Source organism: Neoarthrinium moseri (genome assembly GCF_022829205.1).
Source record: "Neoarthrinium moseri strain CBS 164.80 chromosome Unknown scaffold16_Wmoseri_CBS_16480, whole genome shotgun sequence".
NCBI lineage: Eukaryota > Fungi > Ascomycota > Sordariomycetes > Amphisphaeriales > Apiosporaceae > Neoarthrinium > Neoarthrinium moseri.
The window spans coordinates 24331-51542 of NW_026055130.1; the positions used below are offsets into that span (position 1 = coordinate 24331).

The window sequence follows — 27212 nt, forward strand, 5'->3', positions numbered from 1 at the left end:
AAGACGGAAGGAGAGGCTGTTGTATGAGAGTCGGCGGAAGCCGATTATAAAGTACAATTATCACAGATCAGAAAGGAAACAGCTGCTCTTGCTCATTATTTGCTGCTCAAGTGCCAAGTCCTCAGTATGTTCCGATGAACATTCCTAAGGCGCAGGCTCAGGGACATCCTGAGTGATGCTGTTTGTCGTTGCCATGATGGATTCCTGCCGTAGGGTAGCGCGAGTACGTAAGAACGGTCCTCCATACCTTATTTGTTAGCCCAAGATTAAATGATCAGAGTGTAGCAGTGTCAATATCAAACTCGTGCGTCTCCCAGTAATGAAACAGTGACTGGATTGGCTGTAGCGTGGATGAGCGAAGGGCATGGACACCAACTACGGCTGCCCTTACATTGATTGAGACAGGCAAGGAGAGCGTACCCCAAACTTGAAGCAAACCTGACATCTAAGGGTCGGCCTTCAGGGTAATACAGCAGAAAGTCTACGTTCCATCAGTCATATTCATTTGACTAGTTTGCAAAGTGATTACATTATGTACATCGCTATCAAGCCTGTGCTGACATCACGTTATAGGTAGGTACCCCTCATCATTCCATTTCGAACCATCATAGAACACCTCTCGCACTTTGTTTCCCACCTGGAAGTAACACCTATTCATTTGCTGGTTACTAGTGATTTCTACCCCAGCCTCATCCCACGCAGCAGGTGTCAAGCAAGCAATGTCGGTGCCATTGTCTGCGTTGTCGAACGCGCTAAAAGTTTGAGGCCCTTTCCAACCCGTTGTGTCATCCTGAGACACAACTTGAATCGTTCCACTTTTGTCTTGGTAAAGCAGATAAGTATTTGTTTGGTTGGTCGTGCTGGCGGGACGCGCAACGGCGAAGCCGCCGATAGGGGAGTCCTCAGGGATAGGCTGTGAAAGTTCACCTGCAATTGGGTTAGTAATTACCACGTCTTCTCACCCCGGCTATGAAACTTACTCGAGCCCCAGGCAGTACCAGTGTCGTTGTTATTCTGATCGGCAAGATACGTCATCATCTTGCCATCACTGCGGCGGTAGACGAAGCCTCCCATATTGAAATACCACGACGAGGCAGGTAGCACGACCATGCCGGCGTTCGTAGAGCCAATTACGCCTAGAGTGCTGTTCTCCCACCGCGTCGTGGCTGGCGCGGGCCAATAACGAGTCCACCTGAAATGCCCGTCTGAGTCCTGCGATATGATGAACGGCCAATATGAAGCAAGTCTGGAGGTTGGCGGCACCGTCAGAGGGTAGTCATTCAAAGCTAATCGAGCCCCTTGCTCTGCCTGGCCCTGGGCATCTATGTATCCGTGCCCTCTCATCACCGAGTTCTCGCCGACATATATCAGCTTGTACTGGACCTGAAGGCAAACAGTTAGCAATGGCTTATTATCTTCGAAGCCCATAATGCCTACCGGTGTGCTTTCCACGGACAGCGATGCAGCCAGAGGGGTATTCTCGCCTGCAGCGTGCTCCAACCCGGTCAAGACAATCGGGTCCGACCAAGAAGATTCATTGCTTGCATACGAAGAGACGCGCAATTTCTGGTCCGGGCCTTGGTAGAACAGACGCATGCGGTAGTTCGAACCATCACGGTAGCCAGTGACAGCTAGTCTTGAGCCCGAACGAATGTTTTCAAGCGACGTTGCATTACTTGTCGAACTACCCGAGGATGCATCGTTCGTGTCTGGTTCTGAGGTTCGACTTCCGAGAACCCCTCCAAGAACTGCACCAATGATGACCAACACCGCGACAACACCAACGACTATCCACAAAACTTTCCTGCTTCGCTTCCGCGTCGCCGTCGCGGGCGCTGCAGCCGGTGCAGCCTCTGTTGGGACGCTTTGGTACGCTTGAGCACCATAATGTTGACCGGTGTAGCTCAAAGGCGAGGGTTTTGCTTCATTTTGGTACGGCACTGGCTGCAGAATTTCGGAATCGCGTCCCGGTAAGTATCGTGTATCCACCTCCAGGCCTGGCTGATAGTTGACTTCGAGGCCAGGCTGCTCGTGAGCTCCCGCGTTGCCACTCATCGTGTCGAGCGATGTGGTCGATCCTCTGCAGTATTCATCGAGACAGCAGAGGGATGACGAGGACCAAAAAGCTTTGAGAGTTCAGCTGTGGTTTCAGTGGTAGGGATCTCCAGGTCTCTAACGTCGCAGCCGTCATTTCCACACTGCAATGTCGATTCCACTTACAGGGTGGCTTGTTGCTGAAGAGGGGCTTGGCTGTGGATAACCATCAGCTTTAGACCACCTTAAGCCCAATGAAACAACGCAGAAAACCCTTGTTCTTAGTTGGGGTCCAGGTTGCGATCCATGGTAGGTACCTAATCCTCCAGTAAGCACGACTGACTCCGCTCAGTCTCGGCAATCGGTGCGCCGCCCGAGATTCCTCAATCAACCAATCATGAACTTATATGACATGATGCCTGGTTCGAGGGGTGGACAGTGAATATGCAAAGACCGCAGAGATCTTGGAAAAGTTATCTTCCGAGTCCGAATACATGCCTGGTTTAGACTTGCGTTGGCAATAAGATGCGAATCGCTATTTAAGTAGAAGACAAACAAAATGCCTGTTGTCGGACTTCATGGGAACTTAGAGCTGGGCTCGATTCTGATTTCGGCTTGACACTAGGGAGCTAGCGCTTACAGCTTACTTGGAATGGGTTAGTGAGTGAGGCGGCAATCCAAATATGGCCATGCTCACCCCAACCACGTTGTTAAGACCAAAGCCGTGGGAGCTTCCACGGTAGTTAGTGTGTTGCTTACTATGATCAGGTCCAAACCGATCTTTTGCTATGAGCTGCTAAGACCGGCACTGCGAAGCTGTGCCATTGCTCTGGCTGCGCGAACGCGTACAGTTGTCGCGCTTCTCGTCGTACTGGCAAACGGGGAAGGCAAGGCATCGTGCGCAATACAGAGTACTATGTAACTATGCTGGTCCGTGCCGCGGGGCGGCTGCGCCCCTACTCCTGGTCGTGGCTCGTTCGCGGCCTGCAACCTGTGGTACCACGGGTACCTGAGTACAGTACAATACTGGCCATGCCGAAACGAGGAGCCGTTTGCTACGTCATATCAGAAGAGAAGGAGAGTGCAGTATGATTCCGCGCTTGTTTATTGCAAGAGAGCCTGTATATTCTGTATGAATAGATAATTTTTTTCCTTTTCTCTAAACGCCCCTGGATGGGGTCACAAAAACAACCTCAAGCGGGGTCTGGCGTTCAGGGTGTGCTGGCTTAGGCCCTCATAGTGACCGCATATCCTGTGTACCATCCGGTCCTGACCAAGTCGGCCCTGAGTCCTATGAGATGTCAATCGGCCGCTAACGGCGACATTGTTTTGCGTTACCAAGTCTTGACCATTCCCGACTACCGTCTTTCAATACTGACCTGATAATTCATCCTCCTCCTGTTATCGTCGGGAGGATCAGTAACCGGCCTCCGGTTGCGAGTCAGCCTTTAACTCACAAGAGCTAGCCTGCCTCTGGGCAAATCACTACTTTCCAATTCGTCCAGATAAATCCACCTTAAATTCTGTGCACGAGTACTCCATGCTACAGGATGCTGGTCAATGAATGGTTAACAGTAGAATCGGGGATTTGGACAACATGTTTTCACCAACCTGCCACGTTAGTGAGTTTCTCAAGTGCTCGGCAATCTATGTGCCGGATTGTCTAGCGTCAGCTAGTTGCCGTTCATTATGCCGCCGTCTTTACAATTAGATGTCTGGTTATTGTGATCTTCGAGATTTGGCATCGAATTGGCCCAATAACTCAAAAAATTGGTAGGGAGGCCTCTTGAAATCTTTTGCAAAATCAGCAACTGTTCCTTCGAAATGCGAACAGCTGCGTCATCTCATACTAACCTTTACCACTACCTGAACTGTTGCTTCCGACATCTATCGCCAAACTCGGTACACTCGATCGATGAACCAGGCACTCATCCCTTGCTTCAAGCAGTGTTCTTCGGTTCCCGCTTTGCATCAGCCCGCGAAATCTCGAAGAGATGAAGTCTACGATCTTCTACTACAACTGAATGGCGGTGATCGGCCATCGTGTTGGGGGCCATGTGCTTCTACGAAGAGGGTCTTCAGCCGGGGTTGGCTTATCTGCACGTATCGACACCCCAAACATAGATGCCAAACCGCGATCTGGAATAATTGCAGGCGCTGTGGTCTTTGTTGTACTACTAGTGACGGCGGTCTTGATCATGATCTGGAGGCACCGTCGCTATCAAAGGCGTACAAGGAAACTCAAGCACGAAGCGGAAGAGGCTGCGAAAGAATCTGACGCAAGACTAGAATTGGAGACGAGCTCGGAATCGACGTGTATGCAAGACGATAGGACTGCAGGGAGCAGGACAGAGACAAGGTGTTCCTCCTCGGGAAAGGGATGCGGACTTGAAGTGCCTGGGAAAGACCTGCTCGACGTACGAACTGTGAAGAGCAGCTTATATGATGACGATCAGAGCTTCAGAACTGCGGCCGCGAGCCTGCACACACAGGACGGTGATGATGGTCTAAAAGGATGAGGGTTGCCGTCAAAAGTTGGCAGTTGAGAAATCTCCACGGAGGATGGCACCACCAATCTCCAAGTTAGGCGATTGAGCTCGGGACAGTCTGCGCCTCCGTACTAGACTACGACCAGCCGCTATTCATTGTCGTGAGCGCAGGTACATTGCCTGTCATGTTTACTTCATGCTTCACGAATGATGCAAGGGCAATCGTTAAATACAAATGCCACTCGGAACAAGGGCGCGTCGAACTTTTCATCGACTCAAGCTACACGCCATGCCTAAAGGAGTCGGTCGAGGTGAAGCCCATGCGATTGGAGAAGATTTGAGCTGGAAAGGGTCTTGATGGTAGATGGGGCTGGTACACCTGGATCATAGCTCGATGCTTGAGAAGACCCCAATGGCAACAGCATAACATAGAGCACTGGTGAAGTACGGAAGGCCAATGGCCACTCCACCGGATGAGATGCCACTGACCCAGAGTGAGGCCATCAGCGGTGCCCCAACCAATGACCCCAAAGTCTTTGTCATCATGACTAGAGAAAATGTTGGAGTCTCAGCATCGTCCATTTCCATGTCAATGTCTCGGCTCGGGGCCAAGGCGGACGACTTCAGCAACGACAACGTGAAGACCGGCAATGCGGAGCCGAGCGCGTAGACCAAAAGAGACGGCACCAACAGCCAGATTTTTGATGCTACCGCAATGGCAAAAGCGCCTAGCACCGAGACCAAGAGGCAAAGCCGGGCATAACCAACATTAGCGCGATCTGTAGAGCCGTCGGGGGAACCTGAATGCACCGAAGGAGAAGAATGTCTCGACCGGAGTACCGTAGGAATAATACAGGTCAATAAGATGAAATTGACAACGGCTTTCCCGGAGAGAAGGTAGCCGGCTCCTGCAAAAGTCCACCGATACCGTTTTGAGATATATTGAGGCAAGAGCTTTGTGTCGGAGCTCGCCAATGACGTTAAGAAGAAGGACGCAAAGAGTAGGGTGAGATTTCGTGGATGAGATTCCAGAATAGACTTCAGTGTACCGAATCGGGCCATGATGGACTGGAATGCGGACGATTCAGACCGTTGAGCTTTGAGTATAGGGGACGAGAGAAGGGGGCGTGACTGCTCCGCGGCGCGCTCAGTATAATCGATATGATTGACTGAACAGCCACCTTTGATAGGCAAGAAAATGATCACCGGGATTGCAAGGATTAATAAGACGATTCCAATCCAGAAAGGGAACCATAGCACGACGGACATGGTGGCAGACGCAAGCGCAGGGCCCAGCAGGGCGACAACATACGATACAGAGCTCATCCACCCAAAATAGGTGGCACTAAAGAAGTCATTAGATCGTGCTTGAGATATGGACGCGACAAGCATACCGAAGGACATAGTCGTCTGTCATGTCAGCCGCCAGGGCATATGTGATTGAGTTGAACACGCAGTCACCCCCCAGAACAGACAAGAATGGGCCCGCGATGATTGCCTTGGTTGGGAGAATCTGCTCAAAGTAGCCCGTGACGACAGCCCACGAGAGCATAAAAAGCCTGGGCGTCAAATTAAGCCATAGAATCGCGCGCTGTCCGTATCTCTCAGCCATGAAACCCAGTGGTATGGTCATGACAAAGTCTACGAAGAGTCAGCAGCTGATGACTCCAAAGCTACGTTCATAGCATGCGCAGAACCTCACCACCAACAATCCAAGCAGTGTCCATGGCCCCCTGAATCCACGCGAGACCTCTCTGGACGTCATCCACCTTGCACAGATCTTCCAAAATGTCTCCATCGTCGCCAATTTGTGAGGGGTCATGGGCGGCGTAGTATTCCAGGCACAGCCGTCGTTCAATGACCCTATTGAGTGGGAGCTGGTAAAGACTCGCTGATAGGTTGACCAGCAGGAGCAAGGCCAGGAGCGCCCCAACAGGCCGTTTCGATGCCTTGGCCAGCGACCTGACATCTGACTCGTACGATACGCCGCCGTCTTGGGCGTTGTGATCCATGGTCATGAAACGGTAGGTGAGACGAGAATGGCATGAAAGAGTTGACATCCATTATCATCCAGTCAGTCCGTCTGCCGAGTCAAGGCGGTGCCAAAGCGCTATCGCTAGCCCCACAGTGAGGACGCCTCCGGGCCTCGCTAGAGTGGGGTTGATCTCTGCAGGTGCAAGGAAGTGAACTACTGTGTAGCTTCAGCTTCCAAGGCCCCTGTGCATTGACAGTACTTGGCAGTTAAAAATAGTCCTGGTTTGTGCGGTTTCTGTGTTTTCCAAAAGCTTGGTGCAGACTGAATCCTGAGTCTACAGCACGTTGCTCTAGCCCGCCCGACAGCGCTGAAGACCGCGGCATCCATTTTGGAACATCCTCTCGATAAGCACCTCCAAGCGGAGACGCCAGCCGTGCATCGGGCTTCATCGCTTGAAAAGGCAGCGCAGCAACGATATGCAAGCTCTCTCTTTAAGAGAAAGCCACGCGAGTGGCGTGGGAGGTTCATGATCTCGACCCTCGTTGACTGGAGCAGGATGAAATACGCCTTAGAACCAATACCGTCTGTTACCAAATTCGAAGCCGCCACCAAGACTCGTTGGGTCTGTGGTGCGTTGATGCCATTCATAACCAATATACCCACGGGACACAGGAGCTAGATACATATAACGATGTGTCTCACTGATACCAGTTGTGTTCACGTTAGACTATCTCGGCCATCGTCCCAGAAAGTGATGGCAAGAGCACGAGTGCGCTTCGCAGCGATGGCCTACCAGACCCTCGGGGTCGGATGACGAGATGTATATCAACTTTACGCAGTCATCTCACAACCGTGGCGGGCCAGAGCCACTTAGGTGGTTTCAGGCGCAAGAGTGACAATGAGATCCTCTGTCTGGAGTAATGATCTCGGACTGGGATCACTCTCACGAACTGCAGATATCACTGATCCATTACGTGAGAAGGCCTTCGTGTGGTATCGAGGGTATACTCGTCTTGCATGGATGCTAGCGAGCCAGACCTTCGACTCCCATGTCTCCATAGAAGGCGTATATGCACCGCATATCCTCTAAGAAACCATAAGAGTCAATAGCTTTCCCTGAACTGGCTTTTCAGAGGTGAAAGCAGTGATTGTATATCCAGCGCACTCGGCCCACTCGAAACTACTTGACCATGCGTCTTGCCGAAACGTGCGACATATGGCAGAGTTGGATATCTTTTAGATTCATTGTCTCAGTATTCAGCGTCAACTAGCATCCACGGAGAGAGATAACGTATTTGATGAAGGAAGGTGCCCCAGGATGGTCCTTATGGTAGATGTCAAGAGGTTGGCGCCCTACTTGCTGCCCGCTTGGCCTGAAAACGATGGCAACCCCAAAAGACTGTCATGGAGTCTATGTGAGTCCTTGACTGTTGCTCCGGCGCCAGTGTTGGTGCCTGCACCCGCAAGTTCGACGCGCTCTACACGCCAAAGGTTCTCTGCAGCCCCTCTCCGGTTTGGAAACCCGATTTTGCCTTGGGTTTTACATCAGCATCCGTTTGTCTTTCCATAAAGGCAAGTGCTTCCAGCCTCTACCCACTTCATTCCGTCAAGCCAGCAGGACGTCTCCCTGCGTTATTATCAGTAATGTCTGGCGTCGCCCATGCTCGAGTTGGCGTGCGTGACATGACCATCGGCGCGTAAGTTTTCGTGGACTCCATCTCTCACGTTTTGTTCGGTATGAAAAACCTGACGTGTTCGTGACAGTGGCTCTGAATCTCCAATCGTCATCATTTTCGCGGGCGAGGATCGTCGTCGTTTTGAGATTGCACGAGATCTTCTCATCGCAAACCAGATCAGGTTTGGCAACCAAGCCAGCGAGAGGAAGGGCAATGTAGCCCTACCCATCACCATAAACCTTGCGGACGATGATGCTGATGCTTTCAATCCCTTTTTCGTGTGGTTTTACGATTATGACTTACCTCAATTTCGACGCGACTGTATTTCTCCTGCTCAATCGTGGATCCACACTCTGGCTCGTACTGCTCCTGATGTGGCCTATTTTCGCCCGTTAGCAGAGAAGGAATCGTCGTCTTCGCCGGCTATCAACAAGGAGAATGAAACAATTCAAAGTCTTCTGCTTAAGCTTGCCGTGCTCGCTCGGAAGTACAATTGGGTCAAGTATTTCAACGCCGTCATCGACCAATACCGGACCGGAGAGAAAACCATGCAGAGACATTTTCCCCTCACTTCGCCTATACAATGCGTCTTTTCTGAAGGGGACAATACTGATCTATCGTCCCCAACTACCAATCTTCTCGTCGATTACGCCTTTTATATAGGCTTTTCAAAGTGGTATCAAGGCATATGCCAAACTATTCCGTGAGATCCCTGCCTTTATGGAGGCTTATAAGTACGCCAGGATGCTACGTTGTCCGATATCATGGATGTCTCTCTATCAATATCAAAGACAACATGTTCAACCGGAATGCCAGACCACTGGACGTCTCCTCAGAGCTTTATCGCCTCCTGAATGAAGAGGTCTCTTGATGCGGCCACCATGTCAAACGCCCATTACTTGGGTGTGTACTCCGTTTAAAGATTAGACAATTCGGCAAAATTGACAGTACAGTGACTTTCGGGTTCTGGTTGCATGGGGAAGAAACAAGGCCAAAATTAGACCGAGCATGAAGAGCAATGAAGGACGTCACGATGAAGGAAGACTCAGAATGACTGCATAACGACGAGAGAGGCAGGAATGAGAAACAGCAGGCATGTCATGTGGTACCGACCATCATATTGCTACTGCTCCCGGGAGGAGGATTCATATTGACTTGGCACTTTGTTTCTTGCAGCATGATGATGGTTTACTAAGGGTAGACTGCCGGTTTCCAGTCAGTTTCATGAGCGTTGGCATGGTCGTCCGCACTATGAGTGACGCTTCGCTCGTTCGAGGCAGCTACATAGACCTAACGATTGCAAAACCTTCAAACAGAGGGAGGGTTCATTTGTCGCTACCCCAGAGAAAAGGATAGCCTCTTGAGTTCTCAACCCTCTAGTAAATGTCTGTGAGACTTTGTCGCGTGCGCAGAGTCGCTCACTACAGACCCAACAATTTCTGGACCTGGCTGTGCTGGTCAGTACAGTCATGCGCTGGAGGTTGAAAAAGCAACGACGAGAACAGACGTAGATCCACTCACTTAATACGGACTTGATGCACGCCTAGTCCAAAACGTAGGGGCCAAAGATGCGCCAGCCGGGTTCGCAGGTGCCCTCGATGACCGTCTAACTCGTCGCTTTCCTAGTGATGGCCTACCAGGCCGACACCAACAGAAGGCGAGAATGCAGAGCATGGCGAACTGCAGTGCCACAAGGAGGATTGTTAGTATAAAGCCAGCCCTGCCGCAGTCGCTGGGCTTGACGAGGACCTGTCCATTTGGCGTGATGTAAGTTTGCCTCTTGTGGAGGGCCTCATGGCGAATGTTACCAACTTTGACCCCAAGGTGTAGGTGTGGTCTATGGGAGAGCACATAGAACGTGGCAACAGCGATGAGAAAAGTAGATAGGGACAGCAAGAAAGCAAAGAAAATTGATGGTCGCATCCGGAAGATGCGGTATGTTGGCGGGTAGAAACGTATTTGTCTGTTATGCGGCATCTTACCTTCTGCCGTACCGAATATTGAAAGGGAAATTTACTAACATATAAAGACAAACGTGGGTTTAGCCGGCGTGAAATGTTTCGTCGACCTGCGCTGCTTGTTTGAGTACTTCAGTACAGTCATCACCCAATCACAGTCAGTGGTAACATGGCTGTTACATGATTGCGCATTAATTCACCACGGGCAGCTGGGTGCGAGGCTGTAACTTTCACAACTCACGGCCATAAAGTCTGAGCATCGCCTTGTCAGTATCAGAAAGGTCTCACTTAGAATCACAATAATATTCTATATGTTCTCTAGTAAATTGACCCCTAACGCCATTGACATGCAGGTAGGTAGCTTCGCCGCGTTCTATATGCAAATCTTCTCCATCAATAGTCTCAACTAGACTATGTTGACGTGCTCCTCTGCTTGAGTATTTGTTCATACCTTGACGAGCTTGAATCCTTGCTGCGTATACCGCGCAGCGATGTACACGACAACACTGGATGTCATTGCGATGCCGCAGAAAAGCTGCAGGCCCAGGTAGCTGCCGTTCATGGAGGTGACCAGCGCGCCTCCGATTGGGGATCCAGTAAGGGCACCGATTGCCGTTACCAAGAAGGCCGTTCCAGTACGTGTTCCGATCTCTCGAACATCCGATATCTGAGCAATACAAGCAGGGCTCAGTGAGATGAAGCCACCTGAAGAGAACCCGAAGATGACCCCATAAACGATAAGAGCCGCACTGCTTTTCCCTGGAATCCACAGGGCTAGAGTGATCACGCCCGACAAGAGAGTGATGCAGATGATCATGTTGAAACGGCCGACCTTGTCAGCGAGAATCCCGGGTCCAATACGGCCGAAGATGCTCACAGCATTGAGAATCGGCAACAGATATTCAGACAAAGACTCGTCCATGCCAGCACTCTGGGCTTGGAGTGTGATGTAGCTGAACGGCAAGAACATGCCAAAGTAGAAGAAGAACCCAGCGAGCATGGTCAGGCCCATAGTTGGCTCAGTGAACGGCTTCAGGTAATCCTTGAAGACGACGGGCTTGGGTCGCGGAGGGAGACGAGATTTGATGGTTGCGGAAGCGATGCCGCACATACCCAGAAACATGAAGGCAACGACGCGCATCGTCCAGGGAAAGCCGATCTGTCGGATAAGGTGGTTCATCATAATGGGTAGACAGACACCACCGAGTGATGATCCCGAAGCAATAATACCGAAAGCTGCACCCCTCTTCTTGAAAAACCATGTTGTCACCGAAGACATGGCCGCGTTAAAGATGGCGCCAGATGCTGCTGCAGCAAGTATGGACTGCGATAGGAAGAACTGATAGTATTCAGTCGATAGGGAGGTCATCATAAGGCCGAAAGAGTATAAGATAGTCCCGGTGATCAGCAGCCATCGAGGCCCGTAGGTATCGTAGAGTCGGCCCCAGATGATTGTCGTGCCTGTCTGAACGAAGATCTGAACACTCGTAATCCAGCTGACGGTGCTTTCGTCGTAGTATGACAGCGGGCCTTTAATGTAGTACGACAGAAACACACCAACACAGTTCACCAGCCCAAAGGTGCAGAACAGAGCGAAGAATCCACCAAAAACACATAGCCAAGCATCCCGCCCTCCATCAGGGAAATCAGCTGGCGAGAAACCAGGCGGCGCACCGGCGGGTTTCTCTGGTACAGCCAGACCAGATTTCTCGAGGTCTGCCTCTACTGCATTCGCCGGCTCGGGGTACATGTTGGCCTCTGTTGCAGGCTGTTGCGGCGGCTGCCGATCGACCAGGACGTGGTCGGGAGTAGAGAAGCCCCCGACGTCTTTGCCCATCGTTGAGCGGTCGTCGCCATTCATCGTGGACGACGCTGTCGACGAGGCGTCCATATTGCCGATGTGATTCAAAGGAATAACAACGGGATTACTGTGTAGATAACGTTGCGAGTTGAAGACGCTAGCTTGAGCGCTGGTTAGTCTGATACCGGAAAGTGGATGCGATCTCGTTCAGCTCCACACAGGCGAATAGAGAAGGCTGGTCTAGAATGTCGTTATCGAGAGGAACCTTGCATCCAACACGAATGGTAATCTCGAGAGGTTGTAAATTTGGGGCGTATAATCATAGGTGTATCGCGTAGTAAGTGGTATTCAAGCGGCGTCGAATTCGGCAAAGATTCCACATCAACCTTGCGATACCTGAGCCGTAACGCGATACTATTTCAGGGTTTGTAGCTGAGAGTAGAATGGCTTGCGTCGCGTGTCGTCTCACTGCTTCATGTCATGTGCGCCACTGGACTGGTTATATAAGTCAAGGAGGAACTATAACTCTACAGTCTGGGGCAGGAATTAAGCGCATGGGCAAGCAGTTATGTGCTCGGAAAAACGTTCTCTAGAGTCGACCGCGAAAACTCGGTCTTAAGCGGTCCCGGACATAGCAAATGCTCGGTCTGACTGACCAAGCAAGCGTATATGGTAAAACAGTACCAGACTAGTCCAGAGCGGGTTATCCGTATGAAGCTGGATTCATCATCCGTAGGTGCTTGGTCAGCCCTGTTCGCTTGGCAATGAACCATGTGGGGGATGTCATGGTGCCCGGATCTCGACCACTTGTATCTCGTACCTATCTGTCATGTAACCAACCGACCTGCAGAACCTCATGGCAGGCCGTCAAGCTGCAGAGTGTCCTGCGACTGCGTCGCACACACAGGCACATGGCACATGGTCGACGTAGGGTGCATTTCGTCTCCGGACTGCTTCCACGACGGAAGACGATGCATCCCTCCAATATTTTTTTTTTTTGAGTCGCAGCAGATGTGCACTGTAGGTTCTTGGCAAAGTAGCTCAATCCTTCAGCACGACGCCAGCTGCTCATGTCAGTTGCTAGCATTCCATGTTCAGACTACCAAGGAATGGCAGCCTGGTCCGGCGGTTATCCAGTTCGGCCTCAATGTCCAATGGCCGAATGCGCGAAGGGCCGAGAGAACGGATCGCGCTAGACCCCTGATCAAGAGGGCCAAGCAGCCCCTGAAGCTTGGATAGACGCTAAACCCCACAGATGGGATAGGGGACCATTTTAGCTTATCTTATCAGACGATCGAGGTGGGCAGCATCTCGGCGCCGTGTCCCGTCCTCGCACCCAACTCGGAGCGCCGACCACACGGCTCGGACAGCCATCGGAGAAGATGAATCGTCCTCGGAGCGGGCTCTAAGTGGTCGGAAAATTACATAAATGCCCGAATCTTCCTTTCTCGCCTGGCCTATGTCTTCTCACGGCCCTTGATGCTACCTGCCGGCTTCGGAACAGTGAGAACTCAACGGGTCTGGCTGGAACTCTCACAACTCCAACTCACCGTGCCACATTGGCCAAGCCAACCAGTGTCCTGACCGTAGAGCGGCAATTTAACGTTATGTATGAGTAACAGCCTCTTGTGGTGCTTATTAGTTTCGTGCCTCGGGCTATTGCATTGCATTTGTCTAGTTGCTTCCTCTATTGACCAACCGAAAACGCAGTCATCCACCCGTAATTGCCGAGCCTGGTCTTTGCATAACTCCCTTTTGGGAGCGAACTGTAGCTGGAGAGCTTGACAGCAACAGCTCTGGTCCGATAACATTGATTAGCGTCTCCTACCATAGTAAGCTCGTCTTCACGTGACAAGCTGAAAATGCAGTTTGGGTATTTGCATTTCATGATTTACTCACAGTGTCTCTGTGTGTGTGACTTCCTTTTATCCTCTGCTACTCCATGTGCATCGCGGCGTTTCGTGTACATCCAGTTATGTTTGGTCTTGTGTAAGTCCTTTTCCGCATTTGACACAGCCGTTACCACCATGGTGGAAACGGCGCTGCTGGTGCCCGAACTGGTACTGCCCCAATCGTGGAACGCGGAAGGCGGCTCGATATCAAATTTGAAGGATGAAGGTCAAGGACCCTGTGAGGCATGTGGATGGGATGGCACACCTAACCAGCTATGCGAGGGATTCGTAAATGGCACCGAGCTCCCTCCTATTAGTGACAGAGGCAGCCGCGAAACTTCCCAGTGCATTTCATGCCAGATCGCCCTGCTCGGCTGCGAGGAGCGCTCTCACAGTGAAGGACAAGCCACCTAGCGCTGAAGATAATCTGATGTGGAGGAGGGTCTTGGACTTTGCAGTCTTCACAGATGATTCCGGCATCATATCATGCAATGTGTTCATACCATCGACGATGCAATCGAAGGGCATCCCATAAGGTCTACAGAGTCTGCGTCTGAGGCAGGATACATCCTCAAAAGACTCATTGGAATGGGTCAGAGAGCAGATAGCGTGTTGCTAGACGGCTATACCAACCTGAAGCTGAGCCATGAATCTGACAAATTCGTCGCTGTAGGTGGTTTGGCCGAGCGGTTTGGGAAGGCCAGACCTGAAGACAAGTACTACGCAGGTTTTTGGTCTGGATCGCTCCACGACGACTTGCTGTGGTACCGGCAGCTACATGAAATGGTGCGAAAAGGGGTGCCGCAACTCAAAACAAGTCAGTCCCGAGCTGGTCTTGGGCATCTTTGGGCGATTGGAGCATAGGTTACGCAGCGGGTGTGCAAGAAGTTCGTTTAGAGCATTCGGCGGTGATAGAGGCTGTACTGAACACCGAGGGCGAGCAATACCATCATGGCACCTCTCAGCACAGTCGATGAGCTATAGACGGCCATCTACTTCCATTCCGAAGGGTTGTCGGCACAACTGACAGGATTATCCGTGTCCTCCCGCGATTGTTGGGGAGATATTTTCCAATAAGTCAGCAGGACGATGATGGTCCTGGTAGTGCCCAGGTAGTGCTTTGGCATGCTCGCTCGGGGCTGTCATTGACCAACAACGACTTGTCACTAGATTTCAATGACCAAGTTGCCAGAATTGAGCTACCTTCAAGGCTTCACCTGGTAGAGATTAGGCCATTCGAGTTTCTCGGAACCCCACGGCGGAACTACTTGATCCTTAAGGCTAATGACTCTCAGAGCAAGGTCTTTTCTCGTGTTGGCCTCGCATGGGTAGTCGTCGATCCAACCAGAGTCGAGCTTGTTGATTCAATCTTCAAAATCTACAGCACCAGGAAGAGACTTCACATAGAGTAATGGGTATACCGGCACGCAGCAAAGTTAAGTCCAAAGAACTGACCTAGGAAACTAATATCACCCATCCTTCCAGCTTCGACATGCTTACAGAACCTGCACAAGGTCATTAAGACCGAAAAGGAAGGCAAATATGCTAGATGTAAGCCCAAATGAACACATTGTAATTCTGCGTAACTAGTGTTGCACCAGAAACATGGAATTATTGTTCCACACTGGCTGTGGGCAGCTTATTGGTAGTGTTTCATCTACTGGGTCTTCTTTTTGACTTCTTTGCTACTTCGCGCAATGCAATAGTTCGTTTTGCCGTATTGCCTGAAATCATAGAAGGCACTTGACAAGTCACAGTTTCCGGGCGCCGAAGGAAACTGCAGGTACAATCCGCCTCCCAGAAGGCGCTTGGTGTCAATCCAATCCAACTGTGCGCCTTGCCAGCATGCAGTCCAGCGTGGCTAGTAGCTGGCAATGCGGTCTGGGATGCTCGAAAGCAATCGTGATAGGCTCCTATAGACCCAAATGATAATAGTGTACTCTGCACGGTTGTGGGATTGTTGTATCCAATCGGGGGGGTGTCCAATTGGCTGGGTTGTCATTTCTTGGCGTTGCATATTACAGATGTTTGCAGGCTTGAAGTTGTCTCCCGCAAGGGCAAACGGAATCCTTTACTCAGATGACTACCACAGTGTGAATCACCTGCCGCACCGACGGAGTTGCCCACCAGGCCCATTCGCTAGCATGCAGGTACGACGTCGAATTCCATTCCAGGCGTCGTAGCTCAGGATAAATTAAGAGCTCAAACGCTAATAGAGTGAACCCAAGGTTCGAGCTCGGGGGTTTTGGTAGTACCACGGTTCTGGCGAGGATTCGCGGCCTTTGTATCATTGAATGTTTTGGGTGGATGTGATTCAGATAAACGATGGGTGGATAGGCTTCGTGGCGCACAGCTGCGATAATCAGGGGGAATGGCCGTTCTTTATTTAGTGGGGGCTCCGCAGGTTGGTGAAGAGTTGCGACGATCTGGAAAGGCTCTCTGACCTGTCCAAAGCGTGCCAAAGTGAGTTGAGCTTACGACCCAATGCGCTGCATTTCACATGACTTCGTCTGGCAAGAAACTTCGTTGTTTCATCCGAATGCTATTTTTGTTACAGGCTTCAGGTAGCATTATTGTCGTTCTGCACCATCCCGCACAACCGGTTCTTGGCCTTGGCACGGCAACCTGGCTCAGGGGGGATCCGCAAGTAAACCTGGTCTAGTTTGATGAAGCGAGCCACTAAACCGGCACACAACATCAGATCGGACTCCAGTATGACGAGCCTCACGTCGTAAGCTGGCATGGTTGTCCGTTGCATGTTTAGTTGTGTGGTCCCTTCATATGTAAATCGCTCTTTGTTTCAACGTGTCGTGGCTCGGACGATGATCTTCTCTCCAGATCTCGACGTGTCTTTTCAGACGCCCGATGATTGAAGAATCATCGCCAGTTTTTCCTTCAGTCACGGAGTTTCAATGGTGACCTCTCCGCTCTCGCGCTACCGCCTTCTTTGGCGTTTCGTCGGCGTGTTCTTGGCGCTCGTTCTTCTGCACTATATCTTGTGCCTTCAGGAGCCTTATGCGGGACTACAGAATGAAGTAAGGAAAGCCATCCACCTTCGGCCGTCAACATGTGCCCACATGAAGGACATGGAAGATGTGTTCGTTACACTGAAGACCGGGTCCAACGAGGCCCGTGAGAAACTACCAGTCCACTTTGGCACGACATTCCGCTGCGTCCCGCACTACGGCATCTACTCCGATCTAGAGGAAACGATAGCCGGCCACCGAGTCCTGAACGCTCTCGACGATGTGACGCCTGCGATTGTGGAGAACCACCCGGATTTCACGTATTACCAGCACCTGCAAGAGAACGGAAGAGAGGGATTTTCGGAGGAGCAGGTTGCGCAGTGGTCGTCAGCACAGAGCACCGAGTTTGGGCGAGATAGTCCTGGCTGGAAGCTCGACAAATGGAAGTTCTTGCCGTTGGCAGAGAAGGCTCTTGCAGCCAAGCCCGACGCGAAGTGGTTTGTCTTCATGGAAACAGACACGTACATTCTGTGGAGTAACCTGCTCGAGTGGCTGTCACGCTTCTGGTCGGAGTACCCTTATTACATCGGGGTGCAGATGCAGATCCAGGAAACGGTGTTCGCCTATGGGGGAGCAGGCTTCATCCTCTCCAATACAGCCCTGAAGATGCTCGTGAAGAAGATCAAGATGAACCGCAGACACTACGAAGACTATACTGGGGACCACTGGGCGGGAGACTGCGTTCTTGGAAAGGTCGTGGAGGATGCGGGCATGCATCTACAATGGTCCTGGCCCAACCTGTTGGCCGAACACCCGAACGATATGGACTTCGACGAGCACTTTTCCAGTCCAACATCACAGCTCTGGTGTCACCACGTCGCCAGCTACCACCACATGCTGCCGGAAGACATAGTGCAATTCTACGAGTTCGAGAACAAGTGGCGCCAGATGGTTAGTAGCCCTATCAATAAGCAAGATCTTGAGCAACGCTAACGTTTTTTATGATAGAATGGTAGGACGTTGCGTCACAAGGACGTATTCCGGCAATACTTGCTCCCACAATTAGCTACACTGCAGGCGAATTGGGACAACTTATCAGGCGAAGTTCGAGATGAGAAAAGCTCCCTTGAAGAGTGCCGCAGTCTTTGTGAGTCCGAAGAGGATTGCGTGCAGTTCTCCATTGCGGGTCCAACCTGCAAGACTTCAACGGTCATCAAGCTGGGACGACGTAGCCACACAAGTGGAATGGAGGTGAATTCAGGCTGGATGATGGATCGTGTGCATCAGTTTATGGACAGGATGGATGCTTCATGTTGGGACGAAGCTTGGATAGATTCTTAAGTCCCCATAATAGACATAGACCTGTGCTGTATTGTAATGAGAGAACACTTTAGCCAATTCATTCCAGCTCGAAGATGGCTTGAGATGATCGCCATGCGGATGGTCTGACCCACTATCTATATGTTAACCGTGACGTGGGTTATCCTATGTTCACTAGGAGGCAAGAATCGCACATAAGGAGAAATGAGGGATTAGTGCCTGGTTTTCGTGACTTGCATCCCGGGCACTGCATCAAATACCGAGTATCTTCAGCGAGAGGCGAAGTGGGAGACTATTCCTACCGTGTTTGATCATGCGACCAGTAGTGTTCTGAACTTCATGCCGTACGCTGTGCCTACGCAGACCTAAAACTACCTCACGCAAGACAAGTCACGGGGATTATGTCGGTGGGATCCCTTCACTACTACCCCTCAAGGCGTTTCTCTGGAAATACATACCACACAGCCTTGGGCGAGCATCATGCAACAGCAGGCCCGGTAAACTTGTTATATAGCTGGCGGGGTTCAATTTATGACGTTGTCATCGTTACCATCCTCGGCTACGCTACCGCGTCATTTACTAGTGATGTTGCACAACCTCCTGGTCTATTGATTTAGCAGATTGCCATCCAAACGTTGAAGTTGGGACGGAAGGGCCGGCGATCGAGAACAGGCGTCATAGAGGGGTGGTTTCGGATATTGTATCCGCTATCAGCATCTACAGGCATCATCTACTCCCGGTCTTTGTTGTGTATACTATCGTTAGCAGGCGGGTGAAAGCTTCCTACGCACGGCCGATATGGGTCTGTATAGGGCTGGTCGTCCCCAATGTCAAGAGGTTCTTGAGGCTTACTTGTTCACAACGCCGGAGAACTAGACAACGCACACCCGACACCCATTCCGCGGCCCGTCGAAGAGATCGTCGGAGGCGACTTAGGGGTCCAACCTGGCCCAATTTACCTATCCACTTTGCCCGCCCGTGCCGGCCGGCGTCCCCCCACTCGCTCTGCAGACGGACTTGACTCGGGCTTAAGCGTCATGCAGGTTAGGGACTTGCTCAGCTTGGCAGGTTTGACCGTTCTAGCAAACAAGTTTGGTCTCATCTCATCGCTAAACAGCAGAATGTCTGACGGGATGGACCCGATGGACCCGGTGCTTCGTCGTAGCAATAATGTAAGTAATGAAAATAACAACAGCAGGCAATTTGAGTTCAATTGCCCACGCTCAATCCATGTACGCACAGACAAGCAGGCTTGCGCGTGTGACCAGTTCTGCCAGGGCAGCCATGGGATTTATCGAAATTGCTTCCCGTGTGCGGCACAAGGTGAATGGCGGTGAGTTTCCACATTTCTGGGTCTTGAGGGTGGTGGGTCGTGGCAAATGCCAGATCCATCTTGTCGGGGTCGGCAAGTTTTACGAGCGCGCGGACACGAAAAGCTCATCATTTTTTTTTGTTTTAAAAATAGTCTAATCTAGCAGACACGAGGCGCGTCTGCTCCCCTCAGTCTCAGTCCCTTAGAGTCTGGTCAGAATCATCAAAGACCACATGCGGCAAGCAAGCTTGACATTATTCCACGGGCTGGCGGGATAGATCGACTCAAAGGCTTCCGAGAGTGAACACCAGCTGCACCAGCCATTCCCCCAGGACAGAGCGGTCGGGCCAGCCAGACCAGCCGGCCACGGGCTTATCACCCTTGAAGATCAAGCGTGGGATCGCCCTGGCGTGCGTCGGCCAGCGCGTTCTGGACCCGCCAGGCCCGCACGGCGGCGCTGGAACCAGCAAGTGTTAATTTGGGGCTCGCGGTGTGTGGCAGGCTTGGGGTCCGATTGGCTCGCCCCGGCAACGGAGCCCCATTTGTAAGCGTTAAAACTCTGAAACCCACATGCCGTAGGGCACCCCCCGGTGCCCCCACGCCAGAAGCTCTGGTGGAAGCCCCAAAAGCCCAAAAAGGTCCCCTGAGCTGAGATCTGGATCTTGGGACCTGGGCCTGGATATCTTTCCCTCTCTACACATCGACCGGTCGGCGCGAAACAACAAACGACACTTTGCGCGCCATTAATATGAAATTGCCGACTGCATCATCGTCACTCAGAGCCCAGCTATCGTCACTGTCGTCAGCGGCCACAAGGAGCGCCGTCCACCGGCCCTGCTTTGGACATGTCGGCCGCGCCTTGAAGCCCCTAGCGGGCCGGTCGCAGAGCACCCTCGCCAGTGCCTTTCACACGCCTGAGCCAACCAGCTTCGTTGGCACGACCTTCCAGGGCCGATCCGGCCGCGACTATGTTGTCCAGCAGGTCCTGCAAGACCGACAAGACCGCTTCGTCTACCTGGCCGAGTAAGCTTGCCAAACCCAGAGATTGGACGCCCTCTGACTCATGATTTTGTGTCGACAGAGCCGAGGACAAGAAGAGATATGTGCTGAAGAGCCTCTTCGACTCCGAGTACAACTATGCTCTCGCCCTCCAGCCCAAGCTGTCTGACAGCCCGTATCTCAGGGCGGTGCAGGATACCATTCCGGGGCAGAAGATGTTTGTGAACGAGTACCTCTCGGATCACCTGCTCAATTTCGCCTGGAAGCCGCTGCCGCTGCTCACCCAGAAGCGCATCCTCCGCGACGCCCTCAGGGGTCTTGCAGCAATGCACGAGCACGACATTGCCCACCTGGACATCAAGGCCAACAACATCATGGTTGATTACCACGAGACGGATGACGGCCTCGTCGTCGACAGAGTCCAGCTCTCCGACCTGGAGGATGCCACGCACATCCCTCCCAGACAGGCCCTCCGCGGCCTTCAGGTCGGCAACCATTGGTGGCGATCTCCCGAGGCTCATGTCAAGGGTGCCATCAACAAGCCTACTGATGTTTTCTCTTTCGCTATTGTGGTATGTTCGCCGCATGCAATAATATCAGTCGAGTTGGCCGTGCTAACACCCATTATAGTCTATTTTCCTGCTTCTTCGACGTGTGATTTTCTGGATGGACGTACCACAGTCCAGCGACCCCAGCTTTGCCATTCTGGAGAAGCAAATCTCTACCTTTGGCGAATGGGACGATATAGACGATTTCCTTGACTACTTGGGCCGGGGACACCCCTGGCGACAGAGTTTTAGCAAAATGGCTGGTTCGTTCGGCGAGTCGAACCCGCGACGGCCATTTTCCCTGTGGAAGAGCGATGTGCTCGACGCAGACTTCAAAGACTTGGTCCGACAGATGACCAACTTCGACCCGCGCAAGCGTATCACGGCGCAAGAGGCACTGGAGCATTCGTGGTTCAAGGACGTACCGGACACCGCATAGATTTCCTTTGGTTTTACGGATTCGAAGACAAAACGAGGCTGGCAGGCCCACGGATAGACATAGACATAGAGAGTGATACCCCCCGCAAGGAACCTATAGTAATAATCAAACACACGAGCAACGCTCTACATTATCTACATCACACTTCCTGCACGGTGCCGGTCAATACTGTCGCCATAGGAAACAGCATAGCATGCGAGTATGACTCAATGTACAATTACGATCCGCGCTAGAACTGATATCGGTGTTTCAGTAGCTACCAGATGGAGGAGAACGATTCATCATTGCATGGGACCCACAGGTAGCGAGTCAGATGCCAGCTCACCTGCCACGACCTGATTCACCGTCGACGCCCAAACAAGTCACAGTGTATATTGTACAGTGTTGGTGGCAGAATTGTACCGTACGCGCGGCCGCGTGGTGTCATGGTTACCGTCTTGTCAGCTCATCAAACTCATCTGCTTATGCTTGGCAATATGGTGAAGGATCGCCCTAACAAAAGCAATCCGTGTTCTAGTTTCCTTCGGTGACTGCGATTGGCTTCTCTACGACGCGGAGAAACAATAGGAATGCAAGGTGCTCTGCCTCCATCACTTTTCCAGCTATACCTTATATCTTGTCCGCTTTCTGAATTGTGCGTGTGATAAAGTTCTCTGTATTACGCATCCGAGGTCGTAGATGTTCATGATGACTGAAGATGCGCCAATTGCCTCGCGGGGCGACAGGACCACTGTCCACGAGACGTCGCCTCTGCTTCCGCCGGAGGACCGACCAGGCCCCCGCAAGACCACCGCTCCTTCGCGTTATCAGCTTCAAGAGCCTAATCATGTCGCGCTCCTCTGCTGCCTTGGGATCTTCCTCTGGGTGCTCTCGGGCACAATGGCCATTGTGCCGGCGACGCGGATCGCGGAGGAGCTCATGTGCCACCGATTCTACGGCCGCGAGGACGACATCGACGATGACTTGTGCAAGACGCCGGAGGTACAGTCGAGCATGGCCTTCCTCTTCAGCCTCGTGTGGGTGCTGGACTGCGTTGCCGGCTTGGTCGTCGCCTTTCCGTTCGGCGCCCTCGCCGACCGGGCCCGCAAGCCCGTCTACATCCTCGGCGCCATCGGCCAGTCGATCAACGTTGTGTGGGTATTCTTTGTCTTCTACTTCTGGCGAACGCTCCCCATAGAGCTGCTCCTCCTGGCACCCATCTCCCAGCTCCTGGGCGGAGGACTGTTGGTGGCGACCGCAGTCTTGTATGCAATGATGTCTGATGTCCTCGCAACCGAAAACCGGTATGTCAAGAAAACGGTGCCAATCCTTGACCTGCACATGCTAACTCGGGGAGCGCTACGTGGTTTTTCTACTTTTCGCTTTCCGCGCAGGTGGCTGGCTTTGTCGGCTTACCGGTGGCCTCGGGGATGATGGAGGCCTGGTCGCCTTGGGCCCCTCTAGTTATTGTCATGCTGCTGGGGCCTCTCAATGTTCTATTGACAGTGTTCATGCCGGAAACCTTGCAGTTGGCTGGAGTGAAAGTCCCTGAACGGCAGGTGATTGCGGCGGACAATCAGGGATGTTGGATGCGCATCAAGTCCCATGGCTCTGAGCATCTGGGCCATGCAAGGGAAGCGTTCAGGCTCCTGCGGAGCCGGTCGCTCGCTTTGATTGTAACGTGCATGGTGTTGGTGACACCCGTGGCGCAAGCATTCTACGGGATATTCATACAGTATTTCAGCATGCGGTTTCGGCGGCCCTTTACGGAGGCGGGCTATGTTCTCTCCATCCGGGGAGGCTGCATACTGGTAATAATGGGGGCCGTCCTGCCTCTTCTGACAAGATTCTTGTCGCCGGAGCGCACCAAGATGCCTGCATACCGGAGGGACCTGTGGCTGGCACGCGGTTCGGTTCTCTTTCTAATTGTAGGCCTCGTGGCAATGGCGGGGCCGAACGTCGGCTTCGTGATAGCTGGGCTGATCATCTCCACCTTGGGGAGCGGCTTGGGGGCTCTCTGCCGGTCTCTGATAACCAACTTCATCGAGCCCGGGCAGACATCACGTCTGTACACCCTCCTCAGTATCTTGGAGACGCTGGGCTCACTGCCGTCCGGCCCCCTACTGGCATGGGCCTTCGCCTGTGGGATGCGTTTGCAGGGATTCCTTTATGGCCTGCCATTCCTTGTTCTTGCACTTGTCAGTATCCTGGCCGTCGTGGCTCTCTACGCGTTGCCGGGCAACATAAGCTCTGGGGTGGCGGTTCGAACACCGAACGACGAGGAAGGGCAGGTCCGAGACCCAGAATGTTGATGAGTTTCCTTCGTAGTCTTTATCAAACCTGACGGCGCTTGACCTCGTGACTGTGCCGCTTTGGCCCTGAACTGTTGCTGGTATTAGAAGTGCACCAAGGATTTAAACACTGCCCAGTCCCATGCGGCTGGGTTCAGTCTGCAGGGGTGGAGGGGCCCTTAAATGTTCCGCAATATACCACCCCATGGTGGTGTTGGATCCCCGCCCGTACCCGTCCGTACACGAACAGCCAGCCAGGCTCGCCAGGCTGCCCCCCCGCGAATAAACTTCCAGCGGTTGGTCTGTGGCACGGGCACGTAATCACGAGATCGCCGCCAAGTGCCAGCTCGGGGGGCCCGTCACTTTGGCGCCAATCTGCACCTCAACCCATACTTCGAGTTCATGGAAGCCAGAAGTGATATGATCGCGTATCTGAGGACATCTCTCCCCTGGCTGTGATGTGAGATGGTCTGCTTGGTGTGAGTGTTCCTCAATGACCGACGCCCTCCGAAGCACTCTGCGCGCACATGTCCGGCTCGGGCGGGGCCAATCGCCTCTCCAAGATTGCACCCACAGCCTGATGCAATCCATGCTTTGGTCCCCTTGAACGGCACGATATATCGAGTCTCGACGGCAATGGCAGAGCGCGGGAAGCACGCGAAAAGTGAAGTCGCCTTGCGTATTCGGCAGCGCGCTTCGGTAGAGGACTGGGACCAAATGCGGTCAATCATCACGCAACTGTACCGAGATGACGACAGAAAGCTCACCGAAGTAATGAGCATCATGTCAAAGGAGCACGGGTTTCATGCCACGTAATGATACCCCATGATGGCTTTTGGGTCGCAAGGAAAGATGTCGCTAACCGCTCCAGTACGAGAATGTACAAGCGAAGACTTCACGCCTGGGGTCTTGACAAGAAGTTGAAGGAGGACGACGTCCTGCAGATGCTTCGTATTTCGACTTCGAAGACTCACACCACTGGTAGATACGACGGTTCTGTGATCTTTTACGTCCGCGGTCAGCGCATTGAGAGTTCACGGCTTCGGAGATACATCCACCGTACGCCAAAGGTTCTGCAACGACTGTCGGCGGGGGACGTTCCCGCCGAAGATTCCATCAAAGCAGTCACCTTCCAGCTGCAGTCACAAACCAGCGGACGACCTCTTCTTGCTCAGAATGACCGCCTGAGGGATACTGAGCAGCTACTTTCCTCCCTGCGCCTCTATGTGACGGCTTCTCTGGAGTCCGGAAGCTGGAGGTGCAATGCGGTTGGATGCTGGTCCACGGCGTCCACTCCGGAAGAGGAGATCCAGCTACACGACACCTTGCACTTGCCATTTGTGAACGTCATGTTCTGTTTGATGCAGGGCGCCACCCCCGATGCAACTGGCAGAGAGCTGACCAAGTTTTTCGACGCTCTGCCAAGCGTTGTTAGGAAGAACCCTCCATTCTTCATATGCGCCATCCTAGGCATGTTATTGCGCTTGGGACAATACAAGCAGTTTCAGTTATCCAAAATGCTGATTGGACATATTGCTGACCTCAGCTCTATTTATCTTGGTGACAGCCACGAACTGTCCCGCGTCGCTCGACTGATCCACTGCCTAGGCCTAGAGATGGAAGATAGTCGTCACTGGTACGAGAAATCGCTCCTGCTACTTGTGTTATCTTTTGAGGGTCGAGCTGGTGCAAACAATGCAATGGGGGTCTTTGTGTCAGTCGCATATCTGGCGTCAGGAATCATGAACGGCGGTGTCAGCAGAGACTGGTTGGACCTCGTGGGGAAGTACACCGCCAGCATTACACAAGCTCCCGTGGTCCCAAGCACAATCCTGGACGGCACCAAGAACGACAGCGATGTCATAGATCTTGACCCGGCCAGCCAAGGTCTGGTATCTTCCACGGCGCGGGGCAGGCTCTTATCTATGCTATTTGATTTATCAGGATCGCTGGAACTTGAACCCGAAGATGCGGACAAGCCCGAACTTGAATGGAGGCTAGCTGCCGTCAACGTTGCCAAGAAGCATTTCAAGTCCAACCTTTCGGAATCGATGCTCTCCCCTGAACATTACGCCACGTTCCTGGACTTCTGCGCGGTATTGCCCGGTGGGTGACCCAGCTGTGGCAAGGCAGTATCATGACGAAGCTGATGCTTTACCGCTGATTCCAGGGTTTCAGGGAAATCGACCGAACTGGCTCGAGATTGACACTAGAAACGAGGCTGGATCGCCACTCTATAACGGGTCAATGGCTGCGGCCGTTGGAACACCGCCAACGCTGAGGATAATACAGAATCGCATCCTGGTGTCGAGTTACTGAGGAGCAAAATGCCATTCAGTTTCGAGGCGTTAGGTGACGTGCCATCCTCAAAAACAGCACATTGCGGGAGAACGAAATGCGACCGCTTGGGCCTTGACTTAGACAAAGATGCAGACCACCTCTTCGTGAGGTGCGCAGACTTTACGATTAGAGGCCAACTTCAACACGCCCCCCTTCGGAGGTAGTAGTATTTGAACGAGTGCCATGATTCAAAATGCAGGGCACTATTTGACTCTCGATGGATGGCGGGTTTCTGTTTCTGCAGAAGCAGTATCATTCGAATCAACCCGGGATGAACTGGCTCAACTTCAACAGCTAAAGGAGTGTGCCTGGCCTGCCTTTTACGAGCTGAGAAGACTGGCCAATTGAGACCGGGGTCTTGTTGCCGAACAGCGCGGGAGCCGTTGGGGGTGGGAATGGATGAATCAATGGGCGGGGCTTGAATGGTTTTTCGAGATGAATCTCACTGCCTATGCATAATGGAGCACAAGATCGAGCTAAAGTATCATAGAGCTAGTCTACCGCTTTCTGCCATTGTATGTTGTGCTTCATGCATCATGGATTGCCGGACATTCTTCGTCTCTGCGAGGACGCTCAAGCAAGCCACTAGATAGTAGGCCCTGACATAATGTGATATGATTTGGGGTATAGTAGAGGAACACCATGCAAGACATTCATCAGATAGAGGTCATGCTAACGGAATGTCCAAGCTGCGCTAGGGACTAGCTCAGCGGCAGACGCGGACTGGGGATCCTAGGGGTTGCAGTGTGTGTAAACGGGATTGCAATCTAACCTGACAAATCATATTCAACGGCGAAAACATGATGCTACTACGGCTGCCAGCATGTGCTGAGGCTCTCTGCACCACATCAGTTGGGCCACTCTACAACTTTCTGATTGGCCTTGTTCACGTTCCCCAGACGTTACCCCACAAGCCCACGGCCAGTCCCGCTGATGATGGTTGGCCATTTCCCCGCATTGCTTGAGTGTTCGGCCGCAGTCGTTTCGGTTCGGCATCTCAACCTCTTTCCAACCCGATCCGAAGCAACAACGTTTCCGTGTAGCTTCCACTGCTTGTCTGGGCGGTGTCGAACGAAGATAGACATTTTTCGATGAGGGAAACTCTGACCCATTGCCTTGAAACGTTTGCCAAAGATTGAGTCATGCTTGAATGCTAGCAGCACGTCACTTAGAACACAAGAAGCACCTGGACG

The 27212-nt window shown here is 52.3% G+C and overlaps 9 protein-coding genes across 9 annotated transcripts; 6 read left to right on the forward strand and 3 right to left on the reverse strand.

The window, feature by feature from the left end:
• Positions 1 to 562: 562 nt before the first annotated feature.
• On the reverse strand, positions 563 to 2055 carry JN550_005219 (uncharacterized protein; the record flags this gene model as incomplete). Its single annotated transcript, XM_049316822.1, has 3 exons — positions 563 to 927; positions 981 to 1383; positions 1438 to 2055. The coding sequence occupies 3 exons, from the start codon at positions 2053 to 2055 to the stop codon at positions 563 to 565; spliced, it is 1386 nt and encodes a 461-aa protein (XP_049172635.1).
• Positions 2056 to 4907: 2852 nt separating this feature from the next.
• On the reverse strand, positions 4908 to 6535 carry JN550_005220 (uncharacterized protein; the record flags this gene model as incomplete). The annotated part of the gene is made up of 3 exons (XM_049316823.1): positions 4908 to 5868; positions 5918 to 6164; positions 6226 to 6535. 3 exons carry the CDS (start codon positions 6533 to 6535, stop codon positions 4908 to 4910), a joined length of 1518 nt encoding a protein of 505 aa, XP_049172636.1.
• Positions 6536 to 8142: 1607 nt separating this feature from the next.
• On the forward strand, positions 8143 to 8881 carry JN550_005221 (uncharacterized protein; the record flags this gene model as incomplete). Its single annotated transcript, XM_049316824.1, has 2 exons — positions 8143 to 8195; positions 8263 to 8881. 2 exons carry the CDS (start codon positions 8143 to 8145, stop codon positions 8879 to 8881), a joined length of 672 nt encoding a protein of 223 aa, XP_049172637.1.
• Positions 8882 to 10577: 1696 nt separating this feature from the next.
• On the reverse strand, positions 10578 to 12023 carry JN550_005222 (uncharacterized protein; the record flags this gene model as incomplete). Its single annotated transcript, XM_049316825.1, has 1 exon — positions 10578 to 12023. One exon carries the CDS (start codon positions 12021 to 12023, stop codon positions 10578 to 10580), a length of 1446 nt encoding a protein of 481 aa, XP_049172638.1.
• Positions 12024 to 13960: 1937 nt separating this feature from the next.
• Positions 13961 to 14239, forward strand: JN550_005223 (uncharacterized protein; the record flags this gene model as incomplete). The annotated part of the gene is made up of 1 exon (XM_049316826.1): positions 13961 to 14239. The coding sequence occupies one exon, from the start codon at positions 13961 to 13963 to the stop codon at positions 14237 to 14239; it is 279 nt and encodes a 92-aa protein (XP_049172639.1).
• Positions 14240 to 16902: 2663 nt separating this feature from the next.
• On the forward strand, positions 16903 to 18132 carry JN550_005224 (uncharacterized protein; the record flags this gene model as incomplete). The annotated part of the gene is made up of 2 exons (XM_049316828.1): positions 16903 to 17742; positions 17800 to 18132. 2 exons carry the CDS (start codon positions 16903 to 16905, stop codon positions 18130 to 18132), a joined length of 1173 nt encoding a protein of 390 aa, XP_049172640.1.
• Positions 18133 to 20171: 2039 nt separating this feature from the next.
• JN550_005225 (uncharacterized protein) lies at positions 20172 to 21409 on the forward strand (the record flags this gene model as incomplete). The annotated part of the gene is made up of 3 exons (XM_049316829.1): positions 20172 to 20446; positions 20505 to 20994; positions 21053 to 21409. The coding sequence occupies 3 exons, from the start codon at positions 20172 to 20174 to the stop codon at positions 21407 to 21409; spliced, it is 1122 nt and encodes a 373-aa protein (XP_049172641.1).
• A 687-nt stretch (positions 21410 to 22096) lies between these two features.
• Positions 22097 to 23700, forward strand: JN550_005226 (uncharacterized protein; the record flags this gene model as incomplete). The annotated part of the gene is made up of 2 exons (XM_049316830.1): positions 22097 to 22692; positions 22746 to 23700. The coding sequence occupies 2 exons, from the start codon at positions 22097 to 22099 to the stop codon at positions 23698 to 23700; spliced, it is 1551 nt and encodes a 516-aa protein (XP_049172642.1).
• Positions 23701 to 24315: 615 nt separating this feature from the next.
• On the forward strand, positions 24316 to 25998 carry JN550_005227 (uncharacterized protein; the record flags this gene model as incomplete). The annotated part of the gene is made up of 3 exons (XM_049316831.1): positions 24316 to 24491; positions 24551 to 25785; positions 25850 to 25998. The coding sequence occupies 3 exons, from the start codon at positions 24316 to 24318 to the stop codon at positions 25996 to 25998; spliced, it is 1560 nt and encodes a 519-aa protein (XP_049172643.1).
• Positions 25999 to 27212: the final 1214 nt, after the last annotated feature.